This window comes from Ziziphus jujuba, chromosome 6, assembly GCF_031755915.1.
Source record: "Ziziphus jujuba cultivar Dongzao chromosome 6, ASM3175591v1".
In the NCBI taxonomy this organism is placed as follows: domain Eukaryota; kingdom Viridiplantae; phylum Streptophyta; class Magnoliopsida; order Rosales; family Rhamnaceae; genus Ziziphus; species Ziziphus jujuba.
Genome location: NC_083384.1, coordinates 30,504,371 through 30,524,092, shown reverse-complemented (window position 1 = coordinate 30,524,092; position 19,722 = coordinate 30,504,371). Strand labels below are relative to the sequence as shown.

Below are 19,722 nucleotides of genomic sequence, written 5' to 3'. Positions count from 1 at the left end.
ATAAATTATTTAAATTAATTGTGGGGTAAAAAAATTGAGTGGAGACAAATATTATATAAGATGAAGATGGATTTAACAGAAAATGTTATATATTTTTTTAAATAAAAGAAAAAATGATATACATTTTTTTTTCTTTTCAAAATCATTTGGACATTTCATAAAATGAGATGTAAACTAAAGATTTAAAATCAACTCCAGAAAGCCTATTTTCATTTGGGATTAAATTCTAAAAAAAAAAATTGCTAATAAATCTTCCACAGTCAAGTAAATAATATAATTTCCAAGATATGAAATATTATCAAAACATATTAAATCATAACACTAAATTAAAACTTCCTAATTCGAAGCATAAGACAATGGATTCGTACATCTCTGCCTATAATGTCCAACACCACCGCATCGGCTACATCTACGTCCGATAACATCTTCACCTTCAGATTGTATGCGTTGCATACTCGGCCTACCGGCTCGCCTACGTGTCCATCTCGGTAGAAGAACAATACAACTTGCCACGTCATCCGGAGCATGCCACTGTTTGTCAACTAACACAGGATAAATTGTCAAGACCCATCCAAGATCCCTCATCGGAACCCTAGACAAGCTCTAATCCCAGGAAAACACCATCGAACCTTCCAACGGAAAATCCGGCAGCATCTCCCCTAAGGGTAGAACTTGCCATAATTTCCCTGCACGAAAAACACTTCTAGAAATATCCCCTTATTCCTCCTACCGTACTACAATTTATTTTCACAAATTTACAGCACTCCAAAATAATAACAGGGAATCAGTAAGCAATTAAATAAATATCTGTCCAATCCGGATACAGAACATTATACAAATAAATATGACTTTAATTGTCAGGATCCGTCCAAAATTCCTCACCGGAACCCTAGACAAGCTCTGATCCCAAGGAAACCCTACCGGACCTTCCAATGGGAAATCCGGCAGAACCTTCCCTAAGGGTTAGACTTACCACAAATTCCCTGCATTGAAAACACACTTCTATATACACCACCTTATTCCTCCCACATTTCTACAATTTGTTTCCACAAATTTATAGCACTCCAAAATAATAACAGGGAATCAATATATGATTCAATAAATATGTGTCCAATCAGTATACAGAGCATTATACCAATAAGTAGAAAATTAATACAATGACAGATGAAGCAATACAAGATGGAGAGGAAAAAGGGAAGAAATGCTTCTTGGACTTTCGGCAATGAACTGAGACGTTGAGTTCGCCCCCAGACAATCAACGTCGACTAACCTGGACCTAAGGGAACGGAATTTAAAAACATGAGATGCTAATAATCTCAGTGAGTGATCCTATCTACTATACAATTATAATATTAATAATATAATAATAAAAAAAATTTAATTAATCAATGCCAAACAATTAAATAAATAATTATAATAAATATTTGAAATAATATTTTCTCTCAAAACCCTTACAGTTCACTAAGTTGGAAAGGTTCTCCTTTTTAAAATACTTTCGCAAAATCCAATCTTTTATGCCCCAAAAATCAATGAAGAATTAATTTAATAAATAATTAAATAATCCAAATATGAATAAAATGTAATGAAATATAATAAAATAAATTTAGAATACTTGCATTAAAGAAATATAACATAAAAGTAAAATTCAATATATAATTCATAAAATTTGATTTAATAAATCAAAATAAACAGTGTCAAAAATATAATTTAAATAATTACAAATAATCATATAAAATAAGTAGTAGAAAAATACTATAATATTAATTTTGAACTATTCAACCAACCTATATAAATATTTTTATGGCAAGATGCATTTTAAAAATACTAATTTAAAATAAATGACATAAAATATGAATAAATACATTTTAGAAAATATTAATTGGAAATAGATGATAAAACAAATTAAATACGTTTAATTTAAATGCTACTTTAAAACTTTAGGATTTGAAATTTATATCTGAAAAATAATACTTGACGCACCACACTATATACCAGTGATGCCCTATAATACCCAGCATCCCGGGCACCATCTGGCGAGATGTTAAAGAGAGAAACTTGCATACGGTCGCTTTGGCGTCCCAATAGCGCCACTGCTTAAACCGTCATCCCGGCCATGGAGGGGGGCGGCTTATGGCCAATATCAAACTTGCCTGCCCTCGGTCCAATGGTAACTCACGGAAGACATTATAACTTACGCGCTCATCCACATACACAGTACAGAACACCAGTACTTTATGGGTGCGTCTAAAATATATAACCATATTATTTAAAAAAAAAATAATTTTTCCAAAACTTACCGTGGGAATTATACCATTTTTCAAATTCACCATCCCACATTTATCTTTAATAACATCGACATAAATCCATCAATAATATATAATTTTTCTCATATCATAAAATCAGCTAGATAATATTTCAAGTGCATAAATATATATTTTGATAGCACCATAACCTAAATCAATACTTTTCTTGAAATCTTTAAAATGAAATCATACCAAAAATAATATTAAAACCACCTGAATTTCATATATAATTTAATTCCATAAATCCTCAATACCATAAAATAATTTCCACAATGCATAAATTTATATAAATGCATTTTTTATTAATCAAAATAAATTCACAAATAAATTCCATAATAAATCAAATAATATTACTTTTACAATTCCTTTAAATATCAAATTTTCATAAAATCTAGATTTCCATAATTTATCAAAAATCATATATTTCAATTTATTCAAATATGGGCATCAAAATTTAATTCACAATTTATATAACAATTAACATAAAATAAAAACATTCAAATATTAAAATATCACAATATAATTAATTTGACTCCCAAAATTAATTTTGAAGGTGGGTCACTCACCTCGAGCACGCAATTAACCCAAAATCCTCCATGAGATCAATTCCACGACGCACACGTGCTTCTAGAACAACAATATTACATAACTCAAATAAATTAATATTTTATTCGGATAAATAATACCCGGTACCCGGGGGACTAACATAAACGACAACCAAAATTTACGAGTAATATACTGAATCGAAACTTGTGCAACGAGGATTACAAATCTGATCTTACTTACCGGAGATCGGACCCGAGGTGGCCGGAATCTTGCCGGAATGCTCTCGGATTTCAAGTCCTCGATTCTCTCAATCTGTCACGAATTGGAGGAAAATGACCTCGGATTTGGGTTCAAAGGGTCGGAATTAGTGGGAAAGGATGGGCGGTACAACTGGAAACTTGCTGGAAAGTAAATTTCCCGACGAGCCGCCATGGTCACCGGAATCCGCCACTGCCGGTGCCGCTTGCGGTGGCTACTGGCCGTGATTTTTAGTGGGAAGGTAGATCAGGGAATGGATGACTCAACGGGACCGGTGGTGAGGCAAACGGAGGTCAGAATACGGAGAAATCTGGGTTTGAAGTAATTGGCGCTGCGGCTGGAAAAAGTCTTAATCCGGGTGCATCGGCGGTCGGTTGGCCGGTCGGTTTTCAAGTGGGCTTCAAGCTAGGATGGTGCGTGTACTGTTCTGGTGGCCGAAAATGGGTGAACGGTGGTTGGCTAGTTTGGTTTCTCTCTCTAGCTCTCTCTCTCTCTCTCTCCTACTTCTCCTTCTCTCTCCTCCCTCCCCTTCTCAGCCAGTCAAAACGCCCGTGGGTACCACTGTGCACTCACGGGTGGGTCCATTTTTCTGACACTTGGCACCACTGTTCACACCCATACAGATCCATGAATAGTAAATACTGTCTCGGAAAAACTTCACAGGTCCTCAACTTTCAAACCACATATGTGAGATCCCACATCGGTTGGAAAGGGGAACGAAGCATGCCATATAAGTGGGTGTAGATACCTTTCCCTTGAGACGCGTTTTGACAAAACCTTGAGGCCAGGGGGGAGAGAGGGAGTGAACCCTGGGCCAAAGAGGACAATATCTTGATGCGGGTGGTACTGGACTGTTACAGATGGTATCAGAGCCAGTACCCGGATCGGTGTGCCAGCGAGGACGCTGGGCCCCAAGGGGGGAGGATTGTCAGATCCCACATCAGCTGGAAAGGGAAACGAAGCATGCCATATAAGTGGGTATGGATACCTTTCCCTTGAGACGCGTTTGACAAAACCTTGAGGCCAGGGGGGAGAGAGGGAGTGAACCCTGGGCCAAGGAGGGCTGTTACAACATATCCAAATCAGACGTGCCACTAGTCTATAAACTCGTATCGACGAATACTTCACAACCATGCATGAGTCAAAGCTTAACTTTGCATGAACAGAAAGTCAACTCCGGCACCCCTTGAACAGTTTGGACCCCAACTTGTTTTGCTCATAACTTTCAAACTGTAGCTCCGTTTTCGATGTGCTACTAGTCTATGAACTCGTGACAATGTGTACTTTTTAACGGTACCTCGATCAATGTGAAATTCCATCAGGAACAAAAAGTCAACCTTTGACCCCTTCTCGATCAACGACGATCAAACCCGGTCAACTTTGGTCAAATTTTAGAAATTTTCGGTGTACTTCGGGACGGGGTGTTACATTAATACAATGACAGATAAAGAAGCAATACAAGATGGAGAGGAAAAAGGGAGGAAATGCTTCTTGGACTTTCGGCAATGAACTGAGACGTCGAGCTTGCCCCGGACGATCAACGTCTCCCAACCTAGGCCTAGGGGAATGGAATTTAAAAACATGAGATGCTAATCATCTCAGTGAGTAACCCAATCTAATATACAATTATAATAGTAATAATAATTATAGTACACTTGATTAATTAAGAATAAATAAATAAATAATTAATAATTAATTGGAAATAATTTTTTCTCTCAAAATCCTCACCATTCACTCCATTGGAAAAGTTTTCCTTTTAAAATATTTTCCCAAAACCCAATGTTTTATGCCCCAAAAATCAAGGAATAATTAATTTAATAAAAATTTAAATAATCCAAATACGAATAAAATATAATAAAATAAATTTAGAATACTTGCATTAAAGAAATATAACGTAAAAGTAAAATTCAATATATAATACATAAAATTTGATTTAATAAATTAAAATAAACAGTGTTAAAAATATAATTTAAATAATTACAAACAATCATATAAAATAAGTGGTAGAAAAATACTATAATATTCATTTTGAAATATTCAACCAACCAATATAATATTTTTATGGCAAGATGCATTTTAAAAACATTAATTTAAAATAAATGACATAAAATATGAATAAATACATTTTAGAAAATACTAATTGGAAATAGATGATAAAGCAAATTGAATACATTTAATTTAAATGCTGCTTTAAAACTTTAGGATTTGAAATTTATATCTGAAAAATAATACTTGACGCACCACACTATATACCAATGATGCCTTATGATACCCAGTGTCCCCAGCACCATCTGGCCGGAGGTTAAAGAGAGAAACTTGCATACGGTTGCTTCAGCGTCCCGACAGCGCCGCTGCTTAAACCGTCATCACGGCCATGGAGGGAGGCGGCTTATGGCCAATATCAAACTTGTCTGCCCTCGGTCTGATGGCAACTCACTGGAGACATTATAACTTGCGCGCTCATCTACATGCACAGTACAGAACACCAGTACTGTATGAGTGCTTCTAAAACAGTTAACCAAATTTATTATTAAAATACGCAATTTTTTCCAAAATTCACTGTAGGAATTATACCCTTTTTCAAACTCACATTGCGACATTTTTCTTTAATCCTCATCATAAATCCATCACTTTAAAATCCATCAATTTGAATCTATAAATTTTTCATTGGCATAAGGTCAGGCCATTAATATTTCGATGCATAAATATTTTTAAAACATAATAATTTAAATCCATATTCTTTTCAAATTCTCAAAAATCAATTTAAATCAGTAATATGAAAACCATATAAATTCCATATATAATTCATATAATTGGAGTTTGGAGATTTGGGGCTTTTGTGTAGCTTGTTGTTGTTAGCTTCTTGTGGTGGAATTAGTGGTTCTCTTGGTTGTACCTGGTTGATTATAGTGTACCCAAGCAAACTTGACCATATCTACTAAGTTGGAGAAATTCGCGGGCTCAAATGATTTTGGCCTTTGGAAGATGAAAATGAAGGCTTTGTTAGTCAAGGAAGGGTTAGATGTGGCTGTAAAAGGTGAGGAACACTTATCGGAAACAATGGATATTAGAGAAAGGAAAGAATTATTGAAAAAAGCATATAGTTCAATAATTCTTAGTCTTGGAGACAAAGTGTTAAGAGAGGTATCGAAGGAAACAATGGCGGCGGATGTTTGGAGAGTTTTGGAAGAGAGGTACATGGCTAAATCAGTACCAAACAATAATTTGCAGCAATTTGCTATATGGCTTCAAAATGAAAGAGGGAAGGTCTTTGAGTGATAATCTTGATGACTTCACTAAGTTGATTCAAGATACAGAGAATATGCAAATCTTAATTGAGGGTGAGGACCAAGGGATGATTTTGCTTAATTCTTTGCCTCGAGGAAACGAGCACTTTGTGGATACTCTCAAGTATGGAAGACAAACCTTGGATGTGAAGGAAGTTATAGCATCGTGAGAAACGAGCACTTTGTGGATACTCTCAAGTATTGTGTCTATATGTGAGTAATGGAGAAAGGTGCGTGAGAAATAGAAGGAAACATATGTGATACGGATAAACCATATTGGATATATGTCGTATTCATCATCAGGATCATCCTAACATAAAATTATTAATTCCAATGCTTAACTTTTGGTAGTTACTTCATTATTAAAGCCATCAGTAAGTAAGTTTATTTGATTTCAATGGTCAAATTCTGATCAAAGTTTATAATCCTCAAGTCCATTAATAGATCCTCTTTCAAGTATGTGACCATGGACAGGAGCTTAAGAATTTAATTTCAAATGAAAGCTACTATCAATTGTCTCTTTCGAAAGCCAACTTACATGTTGGGTCCATTTCTTAGGGGTTTAAATTTTTCAAGCCGACGATAACTTATTATGATATCAAAAAAATTTTCCTCTTTGTCTTTAGGAGCTCCGAGTCCGAGTGATTTATCTGGTGGAAGATAGGATAGATTTTAGTGAGCTTATACAATTTGTATCATCAACTTCCTTTCTACTACTTCCCTAGGCTGCCTTTCTCAATCTTCCTAAAAGAACAGACACCTTAATGACCATTTCAATATATGTAAATTTAGATAATCTTAACTTGAGCCATGTAGTAGTATAAAATGAAACATGACTAAAGGCAATGGAGAATGTAGCTTAACTTAAGCTATGGAAGATTGTAGCTTTCAGTGGGAATTGGAAATAAAGACAGTGGAGATAGTAGAAACATGACTGATGAGGAGGGGCAATAAACAGCAAAAGGAAGATAATATTTTCAAAAAGTTAAATCACGTGGAATAAACAGGAAAAGTAAGTGCGTGCCTTGTTAAAAATTTCTCTTTCTCTGGTTTTCTTTATGATCATGGCATTGGTTTGGAAAGCCCTCTTTTTGTGATATCATTATGAATTTCTTTAACCAATATGAACCATTTTACATATATTTGCTGAACAAACTGGGGAAAAAAAAAAAAAAAAACCAATTATAGATTACCCATGAATATGGTTCTGAATTTTTTACATCCAGATGAACAGTATTCTGAACTAAATTTTCTGAGTATAATATAATAGGTGTATCTAAAAGCCTTTCTAATCTGTCACTAATGGTACTCAATAAAGAGCACTAGTATCTTTTACTACACATAACCTGCTTAAGAATTTAATAATTGTATGTATTAAGGTCCACTCGAACTGTCAAATGCTTATATATGTGCTTGACTTAAAACATATTAGATGATCAGCTTAAAGCTAATCTGGCTAATTAGACAAGGAATATATAGCTAGTTAAAGGTCTTGGTTTTTGCATGAAAATGACATGTCACAATGTATTCGTGTAAAATTTTGTAATCTGTATTAATTAATAGTTCTTGAACTAAATGTATCTGGTTCTTAATTAATTAATGATTTGTTGGATTTTCTTTCCAAGAAAAGAATTTAAAGTGTAGTCTTCAATCGACATCAATTTGGAAAGGGTAAATATATCTAAATTAGTAAAGTACTACTAATATTTTTGCTGACTCATTGATGCGTTTGTAACCATTGAATATTATTTTTTTCCTACAGTTTGCTTGAAAACATCCAAGAAATTTCTTGGTTTATCAGTGGCAATTCACATGTTACATGTAAAAAAGAGCAATGAGAAGCAAATGACACTATAACCTCCAACCACCCAAAATTGAAAATCCCATATAAACACGAAAGCCAATTACATATTAATGGATAATCCTAGATAAAACTTGTTTAAAAGTAATTACTACAAACGAATAATATTTTTAGCCAATTACATATTAATGAATATTCGTAGATAAAACTTGCTTAAACGTAATTACTAAAAACGAATAATATTTTTATTATTATTTTACAAAGAAACTGTACATAATTACTTGGCGGAGAACTCTTTCTATCTCTCTCTCTTTATTTATTTATTTTTTCCAAATCAAGACTATTAGGTAATTAATCAAACTTAATTTAAGATTAGGTATTGTTAATTGTGTCTTTTGTTAGCTAGCTTACATAGTTTAGTCCAATTTTTAAAGAGTTTTCAAACATTATGAGTTTGATAATAACTTAATTTTTTGGTAAATCAAAAAATTGTTATGTAAAAAATCTCATCTTTGAATTTTTATCGACTTTTTTTTTTTTTCCCTTGGTAAATAACTTTATGGACTTTAATGAGTAGGTGAGAGGAAAGTTATCTCCGAGTTACTTTTGTCCTTTCTGCCAGTTTGAGAAGCAGTCTATATTCAAGGGCACATGCAGAAGGGATTGACCGCTGACAAATTTTAAATGTATAAATTACATTTTTTTTATTTTTTCTGGTAGATGTATACAGGGAGATATTGATATTTTAGATTGTAAGATTCTTAATTTATTCATTACAAAATCATATCTCTGATCTTAGTTTGAATCTTTATTCAACCTGGACTTGTAAAAGAAGGAACTCATTGTTTAAAAGGTTGACTGTTAAACTCGATTAATTTTTGATTTTAAGTTTATCAAGCTAATGATAACTCAATATAGAATCAAAAACAAGTTGCATGGCTAATCTTCTGTTTAAATTCTAAGTTCAAATTTTATGAAAATGAAGAAGTGAGAGGAAAGTTGAGGTTGAGCTACTTGTTCCTCTGTGTATTGAGGAGTCCTGAGTGATTCAATTTGGTGGAATATAGGACAGATGCTAGTGAGTTTGTACAATTAGGATCATGATACTCTGCCTCTCACTGAAAAACAAAGAGATCTTGTTGAGCATCTTCAATGTGTACAAATTTTGGTAATCTTAACTAAAGGTCCATTTCAACGACACCTCAAAACATGAGTCTGACTATTTCGTTAATCTTAGGTTAAGGTTTGGACAACATTTTTCTTAATTTCAAAACTTGTATGCTGTACAAGTTTAAAGCAAAACTTAAGTTTCTTGTTATATATCTATACTGAGGTCCACTTGGATCATAAAATATTTATATTTGCTTGACCATAATGTCATGCTTTTTTGCATGACAATAAAAATTTTAAAATTTGTTGGTTGAAAGGTTTATAATTGTTGATTAATTAATAACTATCGACCTAAATGTATGTGGTTCTTAATTAATTAAAAGTGCAGTCTTCAATAGTCATACTTTTTAAAAAGAGCATAAATAGATTATTCATAAACATTTGTGATCATAGCACTTTTTTTTCTACAAAACTCAAACCAAAGAAAGTACATGAAAATTTGCAGGAAACAACCGAGAAATCTCCTGATGTACCAGTGTCAGTTTCATCTTTTTACTAGTCATATGGAAAAAAGAGCAACAGGAAACAAAATGACGCTGTAACCCTCCAACCACCCCAAATTGATAATCCAATGGTAGATAAAATACTAGCTAATCAACTTCAAAATAATTAATTGCACGTTAATGAACATTTATATATGGTTAATTGTCTCTTTTGCTATCCACCTTTCATATATATAGTTTGATCCTTTTTTTTTTAAAGAGTTTTTAACTTTTTGAGCTTAAGTATGACTTTAATTAGGCAATAAACCAAAAACTCTGGTGTGTTGTGCAACTAATCTCATATTTGGAACCATATGTCGAGTTAATTAACCAAAGTTAAAAATCTTATGAAAAATAATTAGACGAGAGGAAAGTTAACTGTGGGTTCCCTTTACTTTTTTTGCTCTCTGCCAGCTTGTGCAGCCTTTAATAGCTAGATAAGCACTGGGGCATTGCTTACTCATTGTCAGACGATAAAAAGATAAAAAAAAAATTATCAATAATATTAATTTAACAAAAAAATTTATTAAATACTAATAATATTTATAAAAAAAATAATACTAAAATTTAATAAAAAAAATTATAGATATTTTTAAAATTTTTATGAAAACTTAAAAAATTTTATAAAAATTATCATTAAAAATTATGAATTTTTTAATTAAATTATGAAAATTTTAATATGAATATTATGATAAAAATTTATATAAAAATTATGGAAAAATATTAAAAATTTTAATAGATATTATGAAAATTATATTTATATCCATTTGAAATCTAAATTTTCTATTGATATATTTAAAAAATAAAAATTTCATAAAATTTTCATAGAAAATTTTGATATTTTAAACTACATTCTTAATTAATTAATAATTTGTTGGATTTTCTTTCCAAGAAAATGAATTTAAAGTGTAGTCTTCAATCGACATCAATCTAAAAAGGGTAAATACTTGTATATCAGTAAAGTGCCACTAATATTTTTGATGGCTCATTGACGCGTTTGTAACCATTGAATATTTCTTTTCTACAAAACCCAAACCTAAAAAAGTACATCTACTGTTTCCTTGAAAATAGACAAGAAATTTCTTGGTTTACCCGTGGCAATCTCATGACATGTTACATATAAAAAGGAGCAGCGAGTGTCAAATGACGCTATGACCCTCCAACGACCCAAAATTGAAAATTCCATATAAACAAAAGCTAATTACATTATATTATATTAATCGACATTCGTAAATATAACCTACTAAAAAATAATTACTAGAATCGAATAATATTTTTTTAATTATTTTACAGAGAAATTGTACATGATTACTTGGGGAGAACTCTTTTTTATCTCTCTGTTTATTTATTTTACAGGACCATTACATAATTAACCAAACTTGATTTAATGTCAGGTATTGTCAATTGTTTATTTTGTTAGCTAGCTTACATACTTTAGTCCAATTTTTAAAATAGTTGACGCGGTTGTGATCATAGCACTTTTTTTCCACAAATCTCAAACCATAGAAAGTACATGAAAATTTGCACGAAACAGTCGAGAAATTATCTAGTTTACCAGTGTAAGTTTCAGTTTCTTACTAATTAATTATATGAAAAAAAAAAAAAAAAGAGCAACAAGGAACAAAATGATGCTACAACCCTCCAACCACCCCAAATTGATAATCCAAAGGTAGATAAAATACTAGCTAATCAACTTCAAAATAATTAATTGCATATTAATGAACATTTATATATAGTTAATTATCTCTTTTGCTATGTTAATGAACATTTATATATAGTTAATTATCTCTTTTGCTATATTAATGAACATTTATATATAGTTAATTATCTCTTTTGCTATCCGCCTTTCATATATGGTTTGATCCATTCTTTTAAAGAGTTTTTGAACTTTTTGAGTTTAAGGATGATGTTAATTAGGCAATAAACCAAAAACTCTGGTACGCTCTGCAACAAATCTCATGTTTGGAACCCTATGGGAAGTTAATTAACCAAAATTAAAAATCTTATGAGAAATGATTAGATAAGAGGAAAGTTCGGTCAAGTTACTCTTTTTTTTTTTTTTTTTCTGCCAGCTTGTGGAGCCCTTAATAGCTGGACAGCACTTTGATATTCACAGACACACGTATATGGGCATTGACTGCTGACTCACTGTTATAAGTCCTAGTCCTTTTGGTCAACATTTTTTGGATCTACTTTACCGAGTTTTTTTTTTTTTTTTTTTTTTTTTTTTCATATTTTGCTCTGTATCTACACCATTCTTCACCAAGGAAGCCTTAATTTGTAAACATGGCTGCTTCTTCTTCTTCGTCTTCTTCTTCGACAATCTCTCCTCAGCAAAAGCATGAGATTCAAGAAAAATATGATGTGTTTCTCAGTTTCAGAGGTGAAGACACCCGCTATAAATTTGTTAGCCATCTTTATGCTGCTTTATCTGCAAAGTATATCTCAACTTTCAAGGATGATCATGAACTTCAGGTTGGTGATGAAATTTCACCCACACTTAGCCAAGCTATTCAGAATTCGAAAATCGGGGTTATCATTTTCTCGAAAGAGTATGCTTCATCTACGTGGTGTTTGAATGAACTGGTGGAAATTCTTGAATGCAAGAAAAGAAATAAGATGAGTGTTGTCGTTCCAATTTTTTATGAGATAAATCCATCGGATGTACGAAAACAGAAGGGGAGTTATGAAGTTGCATTTGCTAAACTTGAAGAACGTTTCAAAGACAGAATGGAGAAGGTGCATCAATGGAGGGCTGCATTGACAGAAGCGTCTAATCTAACTGGATTGAATTCGACGAGATCCAGGTAATTAATTTACTGTTATGAGTAAGTAGTGCAAAATCGGATCTGCCTGATAATAAGGCCCAATATATATATATATATATATATATTGAAAATAAAATGAGAAAATCTTATTAAATCAAGGATAAATTTTCATTTACATGTCTTCAGTTTTATCATAATGTTAATTAGATCTATACTTTTAAAATATCATCATTTACTTCTCTTCTTTTTAAAAATGTCAAAAATAATTTATTTGTCAATTCTTATTAGGTAATTTTAATAGTTAAATATTAAAATTATATATTTAGAATGTTATTTAATTATAAAATACTGATTTTGCTTTTTTTTTTAATTTTAATTGTTAAAATTAATTAGTAAAACTAATAAAAATAGACAAATGAGTCACTTTTGATATTTTTAAAGAACATAAAGAAAATAGATGAAGATTTTTAAAAAATGTGGCGTCTGAATAATATTAGGTATTAATTAACACCAGCAGAACACATATATCATCATGAATAAAGTCGACCCATGAAGGTCCTAAAACCAAACTTAAACCATAATGGGCGAGCTCATGAGCTACCCTCTTTGCCTCTCTCGGCATAAGAACAAGAAAATTATTGGCCCAATAATTTATTTGACACTTTTAATTATCATATCTACAACCAAGATTTTTTTTTTATTTTATTTTTTATTTTTTATAGACTTGGTCTACTAGTAAAACTACCAATAATATTTAGAATATATTGTAATTCTTATTAAAAAAAATCAATTTTTTAAAGGTAAATTTAATTTAGATCCATTAGGTTTTTTTTTTTTTTCTTAATTATACACCCTACACTTTTAGAACATTATTACTAATCTCCATTTAATTTTTTTACTTATCAAAACAAACCTACTCCCTAATGACAGGAAGGTTCTTTTGTGCTTTGTGTTTTGTGTTTTTTTTTTTTTTTGGGTTAACGAAAATCAATATTTTATAATAGAATAACATTAATTCTAAAAATATTATTTTGGCTTTTAACTATTAAAATTAACTAGTAAAAAATGATGGATAAGTGGATTTTGATAGATATAGAAACTAGGTATTGGAGGTTACCAATATTTTTTCAAAAAATATGAAATCTAAATGTAATTAGGACTAAACCAAAAAGGTCTAAATGAAATTTGCTACTTTTTTAAATGTTTAAAGAGCTCCTAATAGTCTTGTGTTTAAATTCCCCATTTCTTGCAAAAAAATGGAATGCGTCATCATCAAGTAGACTTTTGACATAGTTATTTGTTTGATATAGTTTATGAAAATAAAATTTTTATCTTAGAGCTTTTCATAATAAATCTCATAATAAATCTTCTTCAAAAAGAATTTTTATTCAAAAGTAAATGACTACTTGGTTGTCAATTAAAAAGGTACATTGAATATTAAATTAAGTGTTTATCAGCATTATAAAAGTATTTTGTATTTAAATGTGTACAATATTGTTTTTATTATACATTAAATTTTATTTTTTTTTTAATATAAGTAATGTTAACTAATAACCATATAACATATTCAAAAATTAATGTGGTAAATATTTTTGTTTATAAATTACATTATTTTAATTTTATTATTTAGATTTTAGCTTATGTATTAGTTCTTTAAATATATATAAAAAAAATAATGTTTAGGAATTAAAGGAAAATAAGAAGAGAAGCCAAAACATTTTTAGCAATTGAATTTTATGTAAGGCGTAATTATTGATATATTGCATATTTTATTAAAATAGCAATGAAAAAAGGTAAAGTAATAAATTGTTTTGTTGGTAATTATTGTAAGTGAGAAAGTTTTTGCAAAAGATAAGAGTAGAGCTTTTTTGAGAAGCTTAAAATATTTGCTTTTTTGTCAACAAGTGATTGATAATTGTAGCCAAACACGTACTTTTTTTTTTTTTGCAAAAAAGTTACTTTTGGCTCTCAAATAGAGCTTTTCGAGTATCAAAAAGCTATACAAAACATAGAGTTGAATTCATAACATTCTTGTGTTTAAGCCCCGTTCACCAACAAAAATATGAAAAGCATTATCATTCAATATATTTTGCCACATAATTGATATAAAAAATTAACTCATAACTTCCAAGATTAAAACGATAAAACAGTGAATATAATATAATAATAATAACGAAAAACAGTCAATAAATAATATTATTTTCATTTTTAACTCGTAACAACAAAAATAAATATAGGATTTAAAAATTGAATAAATCAAATAGCACATTAAAATCTAACCATTTTGCTTTTATATTAAGACTTGTGGATGCTATTTTTCTTACAACTGTATTTTCTTCATTTTTCTAGGGAGGAGTGTGAGTTAGTTGAAGAAATCGTCGAAAATATTTTAAAAATATTGCTACAATATCAACCATCAGTCGAGCAATATTCCAAGAGACTCATTGGAATTAAAGAAAATATAAGGGAAATTGAAAGAGAATTATCCATTGCCCCAAAAAATGTTCGAATTGTAGGTATTTGGGGCATGGCAGGTATTGGTAAGACTACCCTTGCAAGAGTTGTGTTTGATAAAATATCAAATTCTCAATCATTCGAAGGTTGCTGTTTCCTTGAAGATGTTAAAGAAAATTATAAAGTACCGGTCAATTTGAATCGTCTGAGAAAGGAAGTTATATCTTGTTTATTGAATGATAAAATTGTTCAAGAGATGCATGTAGCTTTACCTCCTATTATTTTTCAGAGACTTCGACGTAAAAAGGTACTTATTGTTTTGGATGATGTGGATAGCTCAGACCACATAAAAGCTTTTGTTGAAGAAGGATGTTGTGAGCTTGCTCCTGGAAGCAGAATCATTGTTACAACTAGAGATGAGCAAGTGCTTAAGACAGTAGCTGATAGTATTCACAAGGTTAAGAGGCTAAATGACATTGAATCTCTTGATCTCTTCCGTTTGCATGCTTTTCGTGAAAACTCTCCAACAATTGATGATGAAATGGTGTTAGAGGTAATAAGATATGCTGATGGCAACCCACTAGCTCTTAAGGTCTTGGGCTCTTCCCTTTACAGTACACCTAAAGATGAAGGGGAAAGTGCATTGAAGAAGCTGAAAAGGAATCAAAATCTGGGAATTAAAAAAGTGTTGAAAATCAGCTACGACGGGCTAGATGATGGGAGCAAGGAAATATTTCTTGACATTGCTTTCTTATTTAATTCATCTTTTACGAGAGACCATGCAGAAAGAATATTAGGTGACGGTAATTCCCCTGTGAAAATAGAAATACGTATTCTCATTCAGAAGTGTTTAATTGAAAATAGTGAAGGTAACAAGCTAAAGATGCATGATTTGCTGCGCCAAATGGGTCGGGAAATTGTACGTGATGAAGATAAAAAAGAACCTGGTAATCGCAGTAGGTTGTGCGATGCTGTGGAAGTTTGTGATGTATTGGAAAATTGTACAGTAAGTATAAATGCATTATTGATTTCTTCTAAAAGCGATAGAATTCTTCTTACAAAACCATTTCAAACAAACAAAATTAGGTCCATATATGCCAACAAGTTCTGAATAAATTTCCCTTTATTGTATCCTATTTATAATATTGATGTTCATCTTAAATGCCAGGGAACCGGAGCGGTGGAACTCATATCATTGGACATGTTTGAAACTAAAAAAAATGTGACGATGCATCATCGAGCCTTCTCAAATATGCGCAACCTACGAATTCTCAAAGTTTATTATGGGTATGATGATATTGCCAGAAATGAGTGGATCCGCTTTGATTATAACAATATTGGTAGCCACAAGTTCAAACTGCTCATTCCTCAAGCTCTTCACTCTCATCTTTCTATTAAGTTAAGGTTTTTACAATGGGACTTATACCTTTCGAAATCGTTGCCATCAAAATTTATCCCAGAGAACCTTGTTGAACCTGTACTTCGTGGCAGCCGTGTTGAAAAGCTTTGGAATAGTCGTAAAGCTGTGGTATGCTTAATTTAGTTATATTTAATTAGATGATAAAGTGCATGCATATATGAAGTAATAATTAACCTCACTTTCTCCTCTGTTCTGCAGTCTCTTCGAGAGTTAAGGAGATTTAATCTCACTGATTCCAAGTTCCTTACTCAACTACCAGATTTGACACATGCTCCAAATCTGGAAAGGATAAATTTTGCAGGTTGTACAAGCTTGGTTCAGGTTCATTCATCTCTTCAAAATCTAAACAAGCTTACTTATCTAAATTTTAATGGCTGCTCCAAACTCAGAGATGTTGAAGAGATATTCAAGAGAACAGAGGGATTATCTGAAAGTTGGATCCAAAATTTTAAAAGAAATTTACGTCTCTACTCCTCTCAGGCTCACATTTCCCAAAAGTTTGCACCCAATTTAAGATATTTAGGTTTGCGTAAGACAGCAATAGAAAAAGTGCCGCCGTCAATTGGGTGTCTGTCAGGTATTGTTCAATTACATTTGGAGCTTTGTAAAAGACTTAAAAGTCTTCCAACAAGCATTTGCCATTTGAAAGCTCTTAAATCATTAAGTCTGCTTGGTTGTGAGAAACTGAAAAGGTTTCCAGAAATCTTGGATCCTATGGAACACTTAACAGAACTTGTGTTAACTAGAACAGGAATTAAAGAGTTGCCAGAGTCGATTGAAAAGCTAGTATCCCTTAGAGATTTATTTATGGATGAATGCAAGGACCTTGAGTTCCTCCCCAACAGTCTATGTAAATTAAGGAACCTTGAGAGGATATGGCTCGGCTACTGTTCAAAATTTCAAAAATTGCCTTCCCTTCCACCATCGTTGATCGTCTTGTGTGTGGATGATTGTCAGAGATTGAAATCTTTGCCAGAGGTTCCATGTCAATGTTTGAGTTTGTCTGCAATTAACTGCACATCACTGGAAAACATTTCAAATTGGAGGAGTACTCCATTATTACTCGATCTGGATATCTTTGAAAAATTTAACTTTCTAATCTTTAATCATATTGACTTTTACGGTTGTGAAAAATTGGATCAGAACACACGCAACATGCTTTCTGATCAGGCAGTAATTCATATTCTGTCTCGTTTGAAATTTGGATTAAATGTATGTATAACTATATCTCTTCATTTGCTGAGATGGTTTATAATTTTTGAGCAAGTTGATTAATTCCCCGTTCATGAAACAGGCCTTAGGTGCTCATTCTTTTCGCTATCCAGGAGGTGAAATTCCAGAGTGGTTCAACCATCAAACTTGTGAGACTTCAATCAATAATATTATGCTTCCTCCATACTGGAACAATGACGACTTCTTGGGTTTCGCTTTCTGCAGTGTTCTTCGTCAGAATATAATCAACCCTAGTATATATCTTGTTAGGACCCGTCCAGAATTTCTTCCCCAGAACCCTAGACAAGCCCTGATCCCAAGGAAATACCACCGAACCTTCCAACGGAAAATCTGGCAGCACCTCCCCTAAGGGTAGGACTAACCAAAAATTACCTGCACTGAAAACACACTTCTATAAACATCCCCTTATTCCTCCCACAAACTACAAATTGGTTCCACAAATTTCAGCACTTCAAAAGAAAACAGCGGCAACCCAGTGCATAAAAACAACTACACGTCCAATACAGTATACAGAGCATTATACAACAAATGTGGAATTTATAAAATGAGAGATAAAGAAATAATACAGGATGGAGAGGAAAAAGGGAAGAAATACTTCTTGGACTTTCGGCAACGAACTGAGACGTTGGGCTCGTCCCGGACAATCAACATCTCCAACCTGGACCTAGGGGAACGGAATTTAAGAGTGTGAGATGCTAATCATCTCAGTGAGTGACCCTATCTACTGTACACCTTTAATATTAATAATATAAAAATAAAGGAATTTAATCAATCCATACCGAACAATTAAATAAATAAATAAATAAACACTTGAAGTAATATTTTCTCTCAAAACCCTCATTATTCACTCCGTTGGAAATGTTTCCCTTTTAAAACATTTTCACAAAACCCGATGTTCATACTTCACGAAAACCAAGGAACCAAATAAATTAATAAACAACAAATAAACAAATAAATACCCCAAATATAAATATTCTGTAATAAATTATAATAAATAATATTTTGAACACCTTTGGGGTTTTAAACTTTATTTGAAAATTACACTTGACAATTACACCTGACGCACCACATCATATACCGGTGATGCCCTCCGATACCCAGTGTCCCGAGCACCGACTGGCGGGGGGTTAAAGAGAGAAACCTGCAACGGCACTTCGGAGTCCCGACAGTACCGCTGCTAAAACCATCTCCCGGCCAAGGGAGGGGCGGCTGTGGCCAATATCAAACTTGCCTGCCCAGTCCAATGGCAACCACGGGAGAAATAATAACTGCGCGCTAAACCACATAATAACCGCGCGCTACCACGTGTCCATACACCATACACCAGAACACCAATACTGTATGAGTGCGTCTAAAAATAAACATTATTAACCAACCGTACCGTTTTCCAAAATTACCGTGGGAAATACATTAAATTCTCACACTTACCATCCCACATATTTTTATTTAATAAACCGGTACGAAACATTGATAACAACAGACCACAATTTTCTCGAAATACGAAATGCAACCATAAAAATACCGCGGGCATAATTTATAAAATTTAAACAAATATTTTCGTAAAATATTTAACCCAATTATGCCCGAAAAATTAATACTGAAAACCACGTACAAATACTACCAAAATACACTTTGCTCATGCATAATAAATTAAACCACAATAAACCATAATTAAATCACACCACATGAGCATAATTTAAATACCAATTTAAATACCAATTAAACATAATTAATTGCCCAAAATAATTTTTGAAGGTGGGTCATTCACCTGGAGCACGCAATTAACCTACGATCCACCATGGGATCAATTCCATGACTCACCCGTGCTCCTAAAACAAAATTCACAGACAGTAAAATAAATTAATATTTTAATCGGGTAAATAATACCCAGTACCCGGGGGGTCAAACACAAACGTTAACCAAAATAGGCGAATAATATACCGAATCGAAGCTCGTGGAACGAGGAGCGCATTACCGGTCTCCATCGACCCCAATTCCGC

General features: G+C 32.3%; 2 protein-coding genes across 2 annotated transcripts in view; both read left to right on the top strand.

Annotated features, from left to right (window-relative positions):
• The window catches only part of LOC107429764 (disease resistance-like protein DSC1), a 62,782-nt gene that overhangs the window by 13,844 nt on the left and 29,216 nt on the right, over positions 1-19,722 (top strand). The window lies entirely within an intron of this gene.
• LOC132804107 (TMV resistance protein N-like) lies at positions 12,076-18,086 on the top strand. Its single transcript, XM_060818057.1, has 5 exons — positions 12,076-12,654; positions 14,965-16,075; positions 16,238-16,597; positions 16,688-17,701; positions 17,784-18,086. The coding sequence occupies exons 1-5, from the start codon at positions 12,134-12,136 to the stop codon at positions 18,069-18,071; spliced, it is 3,294 nt and encodes a 1,097-aa protein (XP_060674040.1). The 5' UTR covers positions 12,076-12,133; the 3' UTR covers positions 18,072-18,086.

Coding starts and splice junctions, on each gene's coding strand:
- LOC132804107 (XM_060818057.1), top strand. CDS start 12,134: ATGGCTGCTTCTTCTTCTTCGTCTTCTTCTTCGACAATCTCTCCTCAG. Junction 16,598..16,687: donor GGAATAGTCGTAAAGCTGTG/GTATGCTTAATT, acceptor TCTGTTCTGCAG/TCTCTTCGAGAGTTAAGGAG. Junction 17,702..17,783: donor GTTTGAAATTTGGATTAAAT/GTATGTATAACT, acceptor TTCATGAAACAG/GCCTTAGGTGCTCATTCTTT.